We start from the raw sequence: 14,086 nt of genomic DNA, 5'->3' as shown, positions 1-14,086 counted from the left end.
CTGTAAGAGCATTTTTTCGACAATTTATTAAATTCGTTATTTGAGTTGCAATTTTGAAATTAAATTTTTGTTTGGAAATATTAGAAATATATATTTATCAAAATCGATGAAACCGTTTGGTTACCCCTTAAATGAAAATTGACCACAATCAGAAAAAAAATCTCAAAATTTCTACAAAATCATTGTTTGGAGCTTGCAATTTTTTGTGACACGCAAACATCTACGTTATCCAATGAAAAAAATCTAATAAGATTAAGATTATTACAGACCCCTAATTGCCCCAGAAGTAACCGTTCAGCTTACCCCTGAGACTGAAAATTGGCATAAAAGTCCTCAAAACATCTTTAAAATTTTTCGTTGATACCAGAGATCTTTTATATTACGCAAACAACAACTCCACACATTTTAAAAAATAAACAGATTCCTAACGACCTGTCTTAACTTTAAAAACTTTCATATTTTTTTTCTGATTGTGGTCAATTTTCATTCTTAGGGATAGCCAAACGATTACTTCCCGGACAATTATGGGTTTGTCGATTTTTTTAATTCCATGGAAAATTTGTCTTTATTATATCTCTTATGGCTCCTATGGTGGGTACTGAGAGCCGTAAGGGAGTAAAAAAAATTTTTTTTTCGGGAATCGACATAGTTTTGCTTGAAACGTGCAAATATTCAGAAAAAAAAAAATTCCAATTTGTGTCTAGTCTCCATACACAAGTACTTGACCAAAAAAAAATCATTTTTTGATATATTTTTGTTAAAATAAAAAAAAAATTTTTTTTCCAAAAATGCTCTTTTGAGTTTCCAAAAAATGAACAAAATCTCCATATTTTTATATTTTTAGAGAGTGTTTGCACGCTTATATGTGAAAATTTAAATTCGTCGGATAAGAAAAAAATTATTATTTCCACGAGAGGTTATAAAAATAAAAAAATAAAAAAATGTTCTTGTAGGTTTTGATCAAATCTACAAGAGCATTTTTTATTTTTAGTAGATTTCATAAAAATCTAACTATTGCAGCCGTCCTCATGGCGCAACTTTTAAAAAATTTAGTCATTTTCTGACTTAGTTTGTCGAGCTGAGTCAGAAAATGTATATAGTTCAAAAGTTTATATATGTATGTATATATATATATATATATATATATATATATATATATATATATATATATATATTTATTTATATATTTATACGATATAACGCGGCTTGTCAGCACGATAACGTTTTCAATTTATAACCGATTCTTCTCAAACTCAACATGCTTCATTTATCGATCAAGACCAAGGTTAAGTTCGAAGATGAGCTAATCGGGCGAGTAATTTGGAAATGACATGATTTTGAAATTTTGAAAATCGTAAAAATTGATGTTTTTACTACTTCAACTTGGTATAACAACTGAATTAGACAAGATATTAAAATTTGGTAAAATGCATCGTAAAGCTCTTCTAATAAGCTTCAATTTTCACTACTTAGAAGTGTTAATAGCCTCAATATTACTCCTTTTAGAATTCGTTTAATGATACAGTTTTTAGTAGATTTCATAAAAATCTAACTATTGCAGCCGTCCTCATGGCGCAACTTTTAAAAAATTTAGTCATTTTCTGACTCATCTTTTCCTAATATAAAATTGAGATGAGATATATGTGGCATCAATTTATTCGTAATGTGATTAATCGAATGCATCATAAGCATGAAAATAATGCATACTTTATATTTAGGCTCGCTACTACGCACATATTTACATAATAGATATATTAAAATTTTATGAAATGTTTGATCCTAAGCTTTATTTATGATCATACAAAATGTTTATTTAACCCTCTGAAGCCGAGATGGGACTAAGTGAGCCGCGTGGCACTGGAGTAGGGAGCGTATAAAGTAAATGTAGAAGGGGGCGTTTCACCAAGAGTGGGGGCGGTTTTTAACAAATTTAAATAATGCTGTGAAGCGGGAAAGAATGGGAGTTATTATTATTATTATTATTATATTGAGGATATAATTGAGGATGGTTTTACTTGTATCACTGTAGAGTGTTTTACAAGGGAGGGTGGGGAATTATTGTCTCTCCACTTTTTTCTCCGCAATATAATCTCTCAACCCCGTCATTATAACTCTCAACCACTTTTTCGTCCCCACCCCCCTGCATGTCGGGATTTTTTCTTTCATGCCCGACACACATGTGCTGCGACTGTGGCCGACTTACGCGTTATAATCAGTACCTGCATTTGCATTACGGTCTTAAATAGTATGGAGGTACTTCTATAATGACATTTTACCTCCATAACTATACGGGAAAACCACAGAAAACCCGACCGGTACAGAGGCTGGCAATGAAACGCACATATTCTTAGTTTATAATCATTGAAAAATATTGGTGCGCGCCGGAATCGAACCCTGGTCCCACTCTTTCGAAATGCAGGTACCGAGCCGATTAGGCTATTGCCAACCTTTATTATTATTATTATTATTATAATAAAAATGAAATCTACTTCCATTTCGGCTGCCGAATGGCCTTTTTTTTGTTTTAACCATTTTTTTTAGTCGTGAAAGCTTAAAATCGATTCTAGCCATTTCGGGAGTAATATGGAAAAATTCTCTTGAAAATAAAGGAAAAAAACTTTAAAATAGTTGAATTTCATCGACTTTGATAAATATATATTTCTAATATTTCCAAACAAAAATTTAATTTCAAAATTGCAGCTCAAATAACGAATTTAATAAATTTTCGAAAAAATGATCTTACAGACAATTCAAATACATGCCACTATCACTTTGAAAAATTGTGCTAATCGATATTTTCACGAAGATATCGATTGTTAAAGTTTTCAATTGTCGGATGTCGGCTGAATTCACACTCATAAAAATTCTACAATTTCCATTTGAACCAATTTTTTTAATAATTTTAACAAATAATGGTTCTAATTCAAAAGTTCCTAATTTTTTGTATTTACAATTATTACCCAATTAGTATATTGAGGTATAACTACTTCAGTGTTAAAAATGGAAAAAATTATAAGATAAATATTTTAAGACCCTTGTTAAAATTGGAATATTTTATGACACTGAAGTTAACTGACATTAAAAATTTTTTTATAATTTTATGGCAATAAAATTATTATGAAAAAAAATTTAATAAAAAAATTCCACTTGTGAAAATTATAAAAAATTATTAGTGGAAATTTTTTGAAGCATTTTTTTTTTTTATTTCAATTGATTTGTTATAAAAATAAAAAAAATTTTCAGCTAACTCAGTATCATTCGTAAGTTGTTTAATTGCTAATAATAAACATTATTAGTTACCGAACTTGTTACTTATATTGACAGCATATTATGGTCGAACTTGGTGAAAAATTTTCCTTCTTTGGTGTGTTGCACAAACATGTCTATCTCCTTGGAATTTTTAAAAGCACTGACTTTCGAGTCCTTCAAGAATTTTCTGATCACTGAGCCTAGTTTCTGCTTATGTACGCGTTCCATCAATGTGCGGACGTAAATTATCGTATACGACAAATTTTCTTTCAGGCGAAATTTTTTTGTTCTTTTCACAGAAATGAATACAATGATCATGCGCGATGTCTGCCGGCTTACAAACAGAATTATAGTTTAGTTCTGTGGAAACTTACGAGGGTTTAATGCCGTCTTACTTAGATAAAGTGATTTCAATGCTTGAGCAAGTGGGATTTAAAACAAAATTGATAACTTTGAAAGGTGAATTAATCATGAGTAAAAGTTTGGCAATCAATTTATTTAGCAGCATTTAATATTTTTTATTATTTATCACGCGCGTTTTTCAGTCATAAATTACAAAGTTTTAAATTCATTCATTTTTTCTATGTGAAGAAAAAAGTTCAATGCGTTTTTCACAAGATTTTTTTCTTGATTAAAAAAAAATATAACGAAATGGTCTTGCTCTTTTTTTTCAAACTAGTTTAAAAAGAAGAAATATTTTATTAACCATAAGTGAAAAAGAAATGGCTAAAAAAACAGAATTATAGTTAAGTTAAATTAAAAATTTGAAAATTTCATGTTTGAATAGTTGTTGGAAATTTATATTAAAATTTTAGCACAATCTATGCATTAATTTCTTCAAATGAATCCTTTAATTTTTCATAAAATTTTATAAATTTCTTTAATAAAATCTACATAAATTAGTAACCACTAAATTTTAGAATTACTTCAACTAGATTCAAAATAAATTAATCCATTAACAATTTTCTAAGTACTGACAAGTATCCAGCCGCTGATTTAGTGATCTGAAAATAAATTAAATTATTTAATAATCCGACAGTGAATAGAAATTATAACTATCAATTAAATTAAATTAACAACTTGCATTAGATAACGTTCTATAATCAAAGTCGGAAAATTTTCCAGCTTTAAGTGTGAGTGGCTTTTGTGATCTTAGTAGAGAAAATATTATTTTTTTCTTGCTTTTAATATCATGGAAGTTATACTCAGTACAATTGTAAAATGCTTGACTAATTTTATTTCCCTATGAAAAAAAAAAAGTAATGACTGTTGAACGATTTAGGCTAATACTTATCTAAAAAAATTATAATACAAAGAAAAATTAAAATTTTTGAATAGTCACCTCTTCAGATAAACCCTCACCATTCATACAAATAACATACAACATAAGATAAACTGTTATTAATAATACAATATACTGAAGAATATCCGTATTTAGTCCTGTCATAATATTCTGAAAAATAGTACTTATGATATTAATATAAAAATAGCAACAACAGCTTAATATTTTAGCTTAGTAAAAAAAATAATTACAAGCAATATTTGATATACACTAATACAGAGAAGCAAATTGGTTAATACAAAAAATGTCAATAATGGCGCAGCGAATATATCTGAAATTTTACTTCCCAAGCTAATAAAAATACATTGAAGAAATAATTTAAAAATTAATTTGGAATGATAAATCTTTTAGAGGCACAAAGGAATTGTCCTTACTTTAAAATTCTAATGTGCTCTGTAATGATTTCATTAAGCTTACGTTGGAAGTTAACCTTTTCAAACTTTAATTCATCAATTCTTCCGGTTAAAACAGCCATTCTTCCATTTACATGGAAAACAAGAATTATTAGAAAAACATTAAAAGTACTTATACCAAAACAATTCATGATAAATGGGCTCTGCCATAGATATGTTAATGCGTATGTTTTAAAATCATCCAATTTGTAGCAAATGTGAAAATGATATGGTAATATAAAAGATCTTGTTTTATTATCAATGTCAATCCCAGCATCTTTTCCAAAACATTAATAAAATCTTACCAATAGTAATTATAATTATAAGTAATTTTTTAGATTCATCGCTAATCTTCTGTTAATTAATAAATTTCAAGACAATGCATCTGTAATTGACCATGAAGTTCCAACTTTCTGGAGCAATTACATTTTCTTGGATAATTCCAGAAAGCGTTGAATCTAAATAATTACAATCACTCATCATAAAAAAAAGTAAAATGAAAAAATTGAACGCACCAAATGTAAACATTAAAATCAGCGGTTGAAAAAACCAAACAATACCAGCAAGCGTTATACATATAAAAACGTATTTAGCAAAAAATTTTGCGTTGTTTGTATATACCATGAACAGTTTAACTTCTTTCAAATTTTTCAACGCTTCATCACTGTTATAATCTATCAGTGTTTCTCTAAAAACTTGAGCTAGCTTTTTTTTATAAAATCTCAGCGAGATGGTGTACGAATAAACAATGGTAAACGCCAGATTCTCTGACAGGTTATCCACGACAGATGCAAAATCATGTATATGCACAAAAAGGTCCGTGTACTCTAGAATCATCATCATTGTAAAGTAAACAAAAACTACGTTAAAAAGATGGTTGTTGGGATCGAGGGGCCAGAGTCCGATCCACATGGAAATCCAGTTTGCCCAATCAAAAACTTTGACACCCTCTGCTAATAATTCTCTGATCTGCAAATAATTTGACAGCTGATTTTTTATAAAACAAACTGATGTAATATTAATGAAAATAAAATTAGCAGACATCTGAAGATTTTTAGGATTTATCTTATTAAAAAAATGAATAGAAAAAAACAAAAAGAACAATTTTTCTTATTAAAAATTTGAAAAACTATAAGTGCAATTTAAAAAAATTTTTTTTTGTAGTTCTAATTTAATTAACTAAAAAATTGAAAAAAATTTTTAATATCAGCTGACTTTAGCGTCATTTGATATCACAGAGCTCACTTGGTGCTTCTCTTCTTCCATGTCTTGTCAACTGAAAAATTTTATGTCGAATGAGGGATCCTCGGCTGTGACAATCTCCGAAGTAAACATTTCTTCGTTGGTTGCAAGTCCGCGGGCTATACATATAATTGCTGAAAGTTTTATTATTTTTATATGTACGCAGGCGTAACTGTACTATTTTCTACCGGCGTCGAGAAGTTTTAAAGCACAAAGAACACCTACTGAACATTTATTGTTTAGAGCATGACAAAGGACAATTAACTTATAGCCATCCTTTGTGTTTGCGGATAAGAAAAATTCAAAGTTTACAATAACTTTGTTTTTATTTGTTTTGTAACATTCATGCGAACGCTTACGGCGCTTGCGTGAGTTTGGTCAACGTATATTGTGCTTTACTGTTGTTGACCAGTTTCTGACCACAAACAAAATTGAGAAGAAGCTTTATTAAACTGACGTGATGTAAAATTTGTGCTTAGTTGTTGACAGTTTTATTTCATCACAGTGGAAATCAAAAAATTTTTTAGAAGTCAATCATCAATTTATAGAATATTTTATGACACTGAATTTAACTGACACCAGAAATTTTTTTATAATTTTATAGCAATAAAATTATTATGAAAAAAAACTTTAATCATAAAATTTCTCTTGTAAAAATTAAAAGAATTTATTAGTGAAGATTTTTTTAAGTGTTTCTTTATTGTAATTGATTTGTTACAAAAATAAAAAAAAAATTGTCAGCTAACTCAGTATCATTCGTAAGTTGTTCAATTGCTAATAATAAAAATTATTAGTAACCAAACTTGTTATCCACAGATTCGGTAGAATCTGGCGCCAAGTTCCGTTCAAATCTGCTGTAAACGGAGCGCCAGACTACCGACTATGTTTATTACTGTAAGCAGAACGGTATTTTGAGGTTGCAAAATTTTATTTAATTCTACGGTACTTTTTTTTCCTAAATTGTATATTACAACCGTAATTCATACTTTATTTGACTGTTATTAATTAATTATATTCACTTATAACAATTAATCTAATTGAAATTATTAAATTTAATCAGCACAAACTATAGCAACGCAAAAATTTCGATCCTGACTCTTTTTCGATGGGCAAAGTGATCTGCCACAGACTAAATAATTCGAGAATGCATAGTAATCCTTCATTAGATGGGAAACTACAGTTAAAAATAGATATTTCACAGCTTGCATCTACACCCACCAGGGTGCGCTGGAATTATTTTTACATAAACTGTAGTTTCAAGGGGATAGTTTGCTATAAATAAATAATAGTTTAAAAAAACTAAAAACACGCTTTTTATAGAAAACCAAACTAAAAAATAGAAAATAAATTTTAATAAATTTAAATTAAGAATAGTGTTAAAAATTTCAATAAATATAAATTAATAATAGTGTAAATAAAAAAATGTATTTTATTTTAAAAAAAGCGTGGGGTGCTTTTTAAGATATCAAAATGATAATCACTCTACTCATATCTGTCAATAAAATATTTATAACTATTGACACCATGCACCCACGCTTTTTAAAATAAAATACATTTTTTATTTACACTATTATTTATTGAAATTTTTAACACTATTCTTAAATTTAAATTTATTAAAATTTGGATTTTCTGATTTTCGTTTTCTAAAAAGCGTGTTTTAGACACTATTATTACTTTTTAGGTTTGTTTATTTATAAAAGCGTGATTTTTAGTTTTTTTAAACTATTATTTGTTGATTATCAAAAATATTCAGGCGCGCAAATTACCCACGGAGAGTTACATACTGACAAACTGACATACAAGTGAAGCTAATATAAAGCGTGTAAAAAACCTACGGAGGAAAACACCTGGTTTCGAAATATAACTTCGGGATGGTCATCAGAGGATGACTAGGAAGGTCATCACCTGGGTTCTAGGTTGATAATAATCAAAATTTAAATAATATCATTATGGTAGTCTCTTTATGCGAAGGAGAGTTACATACTGACAAACTGACAAACTGACAAACTGACAAACTGACAAACTGACATACAAGTGAAGCTAATAAAAGCGTGTAAAAAATGCAACCAACGCGAGATTTAAGTTGGTACCAATTGTAAATTTTTATTATAATTACAAAAAGCGTGTAAAAATACTAAAATCCGAACAAAAACAGTTTCACTGTAAAAATCGCGCCAAGTCCACGTTCATAAGACTATTAAGAAAAAAAAATTTGTTTTTCTTTACAAAAATATATAAAATAAAAAATAAAAAATCCAAGTAACCGATATGATTGTTTATGATTTTCGGAAATTAAAAAAATTGTGTTATGAATTTAAAAATTAAGAAAAAATTTTGGAACGTACTTGGTGTGCGTCATTGTGTATTTAAATTTTTAAAGTCCTAGTAAATAGATTTTACGAATTTCATTAAAAGTAAAAATATTTTGCAACCGCGCACACTAAATACGTTCCAAAATTTTTTTCTTAATTTTTAAATTTATAACACAATTTTTTAATTTCCGAAAATCATAAACAATCATATCGGTTACTTGGATTTTTATTTTTATTTTATATATTTTTGTAAAGAAAACAAATTTTTTTCTTAATAGTCTTATGAACGTGGACTTGGCGCGATTTTTACAGTGAAACTGTTTTGTTCGATTTATATTCACAGAATATTATGGTCGAACTTGGCGAAAAGATTTTACTTTTTGGTATATCGCACAAACAAAACATGTCTCTCTCTTTGGAATTTCTGAAAGCACTGACTTTCGAGTCCTTCAAGTATTTTCTAATCACTGAGCCTACTTTCTAGTTATTTACGCGTAGCATCAATGTGCGGACGTAAATTATCGTCAACGACAAATTTTCTGCTAGGCGAAATGTTTTTGCTCTTCTCACAGAAACTTATACAATAATCATGCGCGATATCTGTCCGCTTACAAACAGAATTATAGTTTAGTTCTGTAGATACTTCCGAGGATTTTAATGTCTCTTTACTTATAAAAATGATTTCAATGCTTGAGCAAGTGAGATTTAAAACAAAATTGATAACTATTAAAGGTGAATTAATCATGAGTAAACGTTTAGCACTAAATTTATTTAGCAGCATTATAATATTTTTATTAATGATCATGCGCGTTTTCAGTCATAAATTACAAAGTTTTAAATTCATTCATTTTTCTATGTAAAAAAAGTTCAATCCGTTTTTCACAAGATTTTTTTCTTGAGTAAAAGAATATAACAAAATGGTCTTGCGGTTTTTTAAACTAGTTTAAAAAGAAATATTTAATTAACCACGAGAGAAAAAGAAATGACTCTAAAAAACAGAATTATAGTTAAGTTAAATTAAAAATGAAAAATTTCATGTTTAAATAGTTGTTGAAAATTTTTATTAGAATTTTAGCACAATCTATGCATTAATTTCTTCAAATAAATCCTTTAATTTTCCTTAAATTTTATAAATTTCTTCAACAAAATTTATATATATTAATAACCACTAGATTTTAGAAATACTTCAACTAGATTCAAAATAAATAAATTAATCCATTAACAATTTTCTAAGTACTGACAAGTATCCAACCGCTGATTTAGTGATCTGAAAATAAATAGAATTATTTAATAATTCGACGGTGAATAAAAATCATAGTTATTAATGAAATTTAATTAAAAACTTGCATTAGATAACGTTCCATAATCAAAGTTGGAAAATTTTCCAGCTTTAAGTGTAAGTGGTTTTTGTGATCTCAGTAGAGAAAATATTATTTTTTTCTTGCTTTTAATATCATGGAAGTCACAGTCAGTAAAATTGTAAAATGCTTGACTAATTTTATTTCCCTATGTAAAAAAAAGTAATAACTGTTAAACGATTTAGGCTAATACTTATCTAATAGTATATTTCTTACCTAGGGCAGGAAAATAAGAAATGTCTCAGATTATATGTAATTGTTGACCGAGGCGAAGCCGAGGTCGACAAACATGTGATCTGAGGCTTTCTTATTTCCTGCCCGTGGTGAGAATACTATTTTTCTCCTCGACGGAGGCGGAAAGCGGCATTTTCATTTAGCGCAGCGGGCGGAAAATTGACGCTTTCCGCCCGGAGGGGAGAAAAAAAATTTTAATACAAAACAAAATTAAAATTTTTAAATAGTCACCTCTTCAGAAAAACGCTCACCATTCATACAAATAACATACAACATAAGATAAACTGTTATTAATAATACAATATACTGAAGAATATCCGTATTTAGTCCTGTCATAATATTCTGAAAAATAGTACTTATGATATTAATATAAAAATAGCAACAACAGCTTAATATTTTAGCTTAGTAAAAAAAATAATTACAAGCAATATTTGATATACACTAATACAGAGTAGCAAGTTAGTTAATACAAAAAATGTCAATAATGGCGCAGCGAATATATCTGAAATTTTACTTCCCAAGCTAATAAAAATACATTGAAGAAATAATTTAAAAATTAATTTGGAATGCTAAATCTTTTAGAGGCACAAAGGAATTATCCTTACTTCAAAATTCTAATATGCTCTATAATGATTTCATTAATCTTACGTTGGAAGTTAACTTTTTCAAATTTTAATTCATCAATTCTTCTTGTTAAAACAGCCATTCTTCCACTTACATGGAAAACAAGAATTATTAGAAAAACATTAAAACTACTTATACCAAAACAAATAATGGCTGCAAATGGGCTCTGCCAGAGATATGTTAATGCGTAGGTTTTAAAATCATCCAATTTGTAGCAAATGTGAAAATGATATGGTAATATAAAAGATCCTGTTTTATTATCAATGTCAATTCCAGCATCTTTTCCAAAACATTAATAAAATGTTACCAATAGTAATTATAATTATGAGTAATTTTTTAGATTCATCGCTAATCTTCTGTTAATTAATAAATTTCAAGGCAATACATTTGTAATCAACCATGAAGTTCCAAATTTCCAGAGCAATTACATTTTCTTCGATAATTCCAGAAAGCGTTGAATCTAAATACACTACTCACAAAAATTAAGGGAATAAAAAAAAATGCTAATTTTTTTTAGATTTTTGACGGGATGTATTTCAGCGGAAAATGATTGTATCGCAAAAATAAAAAATGGATTTTAAAGCTCTGAGACTCTAGTTTTCAGATGTCAAGGTTAAAATTTTTTAGGAATTACGGTTTTAAGATGATCCGAAGAAATAGAGCGAAAAAAAAAATTTCCAAATTTTTGCATTTTTTTTTTCACTCTATTGGCTGCGAAAAATTTTTTCAGACAGAGCGACCTTATGGAACAAATAGCCTGTTTATTTAGCTTTAATTGCATTTTTTATTTAGCTTAATACGACCATTTGTTGCGGAGATATCCGAAATTAGACGAAAAAGGACGTTTATGTCTTTAACCATAAATATCTCTGCAACCAATAATCGCACAGCAAAAAAAAGGACAGTTTTGCAAACTGGAAGAAATTTCCAATGAAATTCTATAAAAAAATTTCAGAAAAAAAAATCTTATTGGTGTACGGTACCACTCTAAAAAAAGTCGAAAAAAGTGACTTTTTCCCTTATTTTGGTTGATCGACTGTATCTTAACAAATATCGACGGGGAAGCTAGACATTGCAGGAATTTTTACACCTCAATATACCCCTAAGAACCATGTAAATTTTCAGATCGATCCATCCAGTAGTTTTTTCGCCCCGAGTAATCAAAATTTTGAAAAAATTAAAGGAATAAGATTTTATCCATTATCGTGCTGCAATTTTCAGAAAAATGAAAAATTGATTTTTTTTTGTTTTGCACTCAATTTGCCTCGGCTCATCAGTAAATTCGAATAAAAAGAAAACGACTAACAAAAAAATTCGAAAATTAAGGTAAAAAATTTTTTTTCTCCAAAAAAAAAAAATTTCTTTCACAGAAAAAAAAATTTACCTTAATTTTCGAATTTTTTTGTTTGTCGTTTTTTTTGTCTAGCTTCCCCGTCGATATTTTTTAAGATACAGTCGATCAACCAAAATAAGGAAAAAAGTCACTTTTTTCGACTTTTTTTAAAGCGGTACCAGACACCGATAAGATTTTTTTTTCTGAAATTTTTTTATGGGATTTCATTGGAAATTTCTTCCAGTTTGCAAAACTGTCCTTTTTTTTGCTGTGCGATTATTGGTTGCAGAGATATTAATGGTTAAAGACATAAACGTCCTTTTTCGTCTAATCTCGGATATCTCCGCAACAAATGGTCGTATCAAGCTAAATAAAATATGCAAGCTAAATAAAAAATGCAATTAAAGCTAAATAAACATTCTATCTGTTCCATAAGGTCGCTCTGTCTGAAAAAATTTTTCGGAGCCCATAGAGTGAAAAAAAAAAATTCAAAAATTTGGAAATTTTTTTTTCGCTCTATTTCTTCGGATCATCTTAAAACCGTAATTCCTAAAAAATTTTGACCTTGACATCTGAAAACTATAGTCTTAGAGCTTTAAAATCCATTTTCTATTTTTGCGATACGATCATTTTCCGCTGAAATATAGCCCGTCAAAAATCTAAAAAAAATTAGCATTTTTTTTTTATTCCCTTAATTTTTGTGAGTAGTGTAGTTACTATCACCCATTAAAAAAAAAGTAAAATAAAAAAATTGAACGCACCAAATGTAGACATTAAAATCAGCGGTTGGAACAACCAAATAATACCAGTAAGCGCTATCGATATAAAAATGTATTTAGCAAAAAATTTTGCGTTTTTCGTATACACCATAAACAGTTTAACTTCTTTCATATTTTTCAACGCTTTATTACTAGCATAATCCATCAGTGTTTCTCTAAAAACTTGAGCTAGCTTTTTTTCATAAAACCTCAGCGAGAAGGTGTACGAATATACAATGGTAAACGCCAGATTCTCTGAGAGGTTATCCACAACAGATGCAAAATCATGAATATGCACAAAAAGGTCCGTGTACTCTAGAATCATCATCACTGTAAAGTAAACAAAAACTACGTTAAAAAGATAGTTGTTTGGTGTGAGGGGCCAGACCCCGATTCCCACAGAAATCCAGTTCGCCCAATCAAAAACTTTGACACCCTCTGCAATTAATTCTTTTATCTGCAAATAATTTGACAATTAATTTTTTATGAAACAAACTGATGTAATATTAATGAAAATAAAATTAGCAGACATCTGAAGATTTTTAGGATTTATCTTATTAAAAAAATGAATAGAAAAAAATAAAAAGAACAATTTGTCTTGTTAAAAATTTGAAAAACTATAAGTACAATTTTTAAAAAATATTCTTTGTAGTTCTAATTTAATTAATTAAAAAAATGAAAAAAATTTTCAATGTCAGCTGATTTTAGTGTCATGTTATATCACAGTGCTTACTCGGTGCTTTTCTTCTTCCATGTCTTGTCAACTGAAAAAGTTTATGTTGAATGAGGGATCCTCGGCTGTGACAATCTCCGAAGTAAACATTTCTTCGTTGGTTGAAAGTCCGCGAGCTATACATATAATTGCTAAGAGTTTTGTTATTTTTATACGTACGCAAGCGTAAGTTTACTTTTTGCTACCGGCATCGAAAAGTTTTAAAGCACAAAGAGCATATACTGAACATTTATTGTTTATAGAATGACAAAGGACAATTAACTTATAGCCATCCTTTGTGTTTGCGGAGAAGAAAAATTTAAAGTTTACAATAACTTTGTTTTTATTTGTTTAGCAACTTGCTTACAGCACATGCGCGAATTTGGTCAATGTATATTGTTCTTTACTGTTGTAGACCAGTCTTTTACCACCAACAAGATTGAGAAGAAGCTTAATTAAATTGACGTGATGTAAAATTTGTGCTAAGTTTTTGACAGTTTTATTTTATCACAGTGAAAATTAAAAAATTT

The 14,086-nt window shown here is 28.5% G+C and overlaps 3 protein-coding genes across 3 annotated transcripts; all 3 read right to left on the bottom strand.

Annotated features, from left to right (window-relative positions):
- Nucleotides 1–4,196: 4,196 nt before the first annotated feature.
- On the bottom strand, nucleotides 4,197–6,464 carry LOC123268066. Its single transcript, XM_044732949.1, has 7 exons — nucleotides 6,229–6,464; nucleotides 5,499–5,952; nucleotides 4,966–5,260; nucleotides 4,783–4,882; nucleotides 4,592–4,702; nucleotides 4,334–4,492; nucleotides 4,197–4,253 (listed from the first exon to the last, which is right to left on the bottom strand). The coding sequence occupies exons 1-7, from the start codon at nucleotides 6,247–6,249 to the stop codon at nucleotides 4,197–4,199; spliced, it is 1,197 nt and encodes a 398-aa protein (XP_044588884.1). The 5' UTR covers nucleotides 6,250–6,464.
- Nucleotides 6,465–9,665: 3,201 nt separating this feature from the next.
- LOC123267818 lies at nucleotides 9,666–10,524 on the bottom strand. Its single transcript, XM_044732678.1, has 3 exons — nucleotides 10,361–10,524; nucleotides 9,885–10,043; nucleotides 9,666–9,804 (listed from the first exon to the last, which is right to left on the bottom strand). Exons 1-3 carry the CDS (start codon nucleotides 10,463–10,465, stop codon nucleotides 9,748–9,750), a joined length of 321 nt encoding a protein of 106 aa, XP_044588613.1. The 5' UTR covers nucleotides 10,466–10,524; the 3' UTR covers nucleotides 9,666–9,747.
- A 206-nt stretch (nucleotides 10,525–10,730) lies between these two features.
- On the bottom strand, nucleotides 10,731–13,833 carry LOC123268065. The gene is made up of 3 exons (XM_044732948.1): nucleotides 13,578–13,833; nucleotides 12,848–13,301; nucleotides 10,731–11,032 (listed from the first exon to the last, which is right to left on the bottom strand). Exons 1-3 carry the CDS (start codon nucleotides 13,596–13,598, stop codon nucleotides 10,731–10,733), a joined length of 777 nt encoding a protein of 258 aa, XP_044588883.1. The 5' UTR covers nucleotides 13,599–13,833.
- Nucleotides 13,834–14,086: the final 253 nt, after the last annotated feature.

The sequence above is a fragment of the Cotesia glomerata genome, linkage group LG6 (assembly GCF_020080835.1).
Source record: "Cotesia glomerata isolate CgM1 linkage group LG6, MPM_Cglom_v2.3, whole genome shotgun sequence".
Lineage (NCBI taxonomy): Eukaryota > Metazoa > Arthropoda > Insecta > Hymenoptera > Braconidae > Cotesia > Cotesia glomerata.
The sequence above is the reverse complement of the archived record's forward strand: the minus strand, read 5'-3'. Positions and strand labels throughout refer to the sequence as shown.

Bases quoted from the DNA above. Each gene is read 5' to 3' on its own strand.
- LOC123268066 (XM_044732949.1), bottom strand. From the start codon at position 6,249: ATGGAAGAAGAGAAGCACCAA. The intron at 5,953-6,228 runs GTGAGCTCTGTG...AATTATTTGCAG, and splicing joins TGGAAGAAGAGAAGCACCAA to ATCAGAGAATTATTAGCAGA. The intron at 4,883-4,965 runs GTAAGGACAATT...TATTTTTATTAG, and splicing joins GAGCACATTAGAATTTTAAA to CTTGGGAAGTAAAATTTCAG.
- LOC123267818 (XM_044732678.1), bottom strand. From the start codon at position 10,465: ATGACAGGACTAAATACGGATATTCTTCAGTATATTGTATTATTAATA. The intron at 10,044-10,360 runs GTGACTATTTAA...TTTTTTACATAG, and splicing joins GTGAGCGTTTTTCTGAAGAG to GGAAATAAAATTAGTCAAGC. The intron at 9,805-9,884 runs GCAAGTTTTTAA...ATTTATTTTCAG, and splicing joins ATTATGGAACGTTATCTAAT to ATCACTAAATCAGCGGTTGG.
- LOC123268065 (XM_044732948.1), bottom strand. From the start codon at position 13,598: ATGGAAGAAGAAAAGCACCGA. The intron at 13,302-13,577 runs GTAAGCACTGTG...AATTATTTGCAG, and splicing joins TGGAAGAAGAAAAGCACCGA to ATAAAAGAATTAATTGCAGA. The intron at 11,033-12,847 runs GTGCGTTCAATT...GTTTTGGAAAAG, and splicing joins GATTTTAATGTCTACATTTG to ATGCTGGAATTGACATTGAT.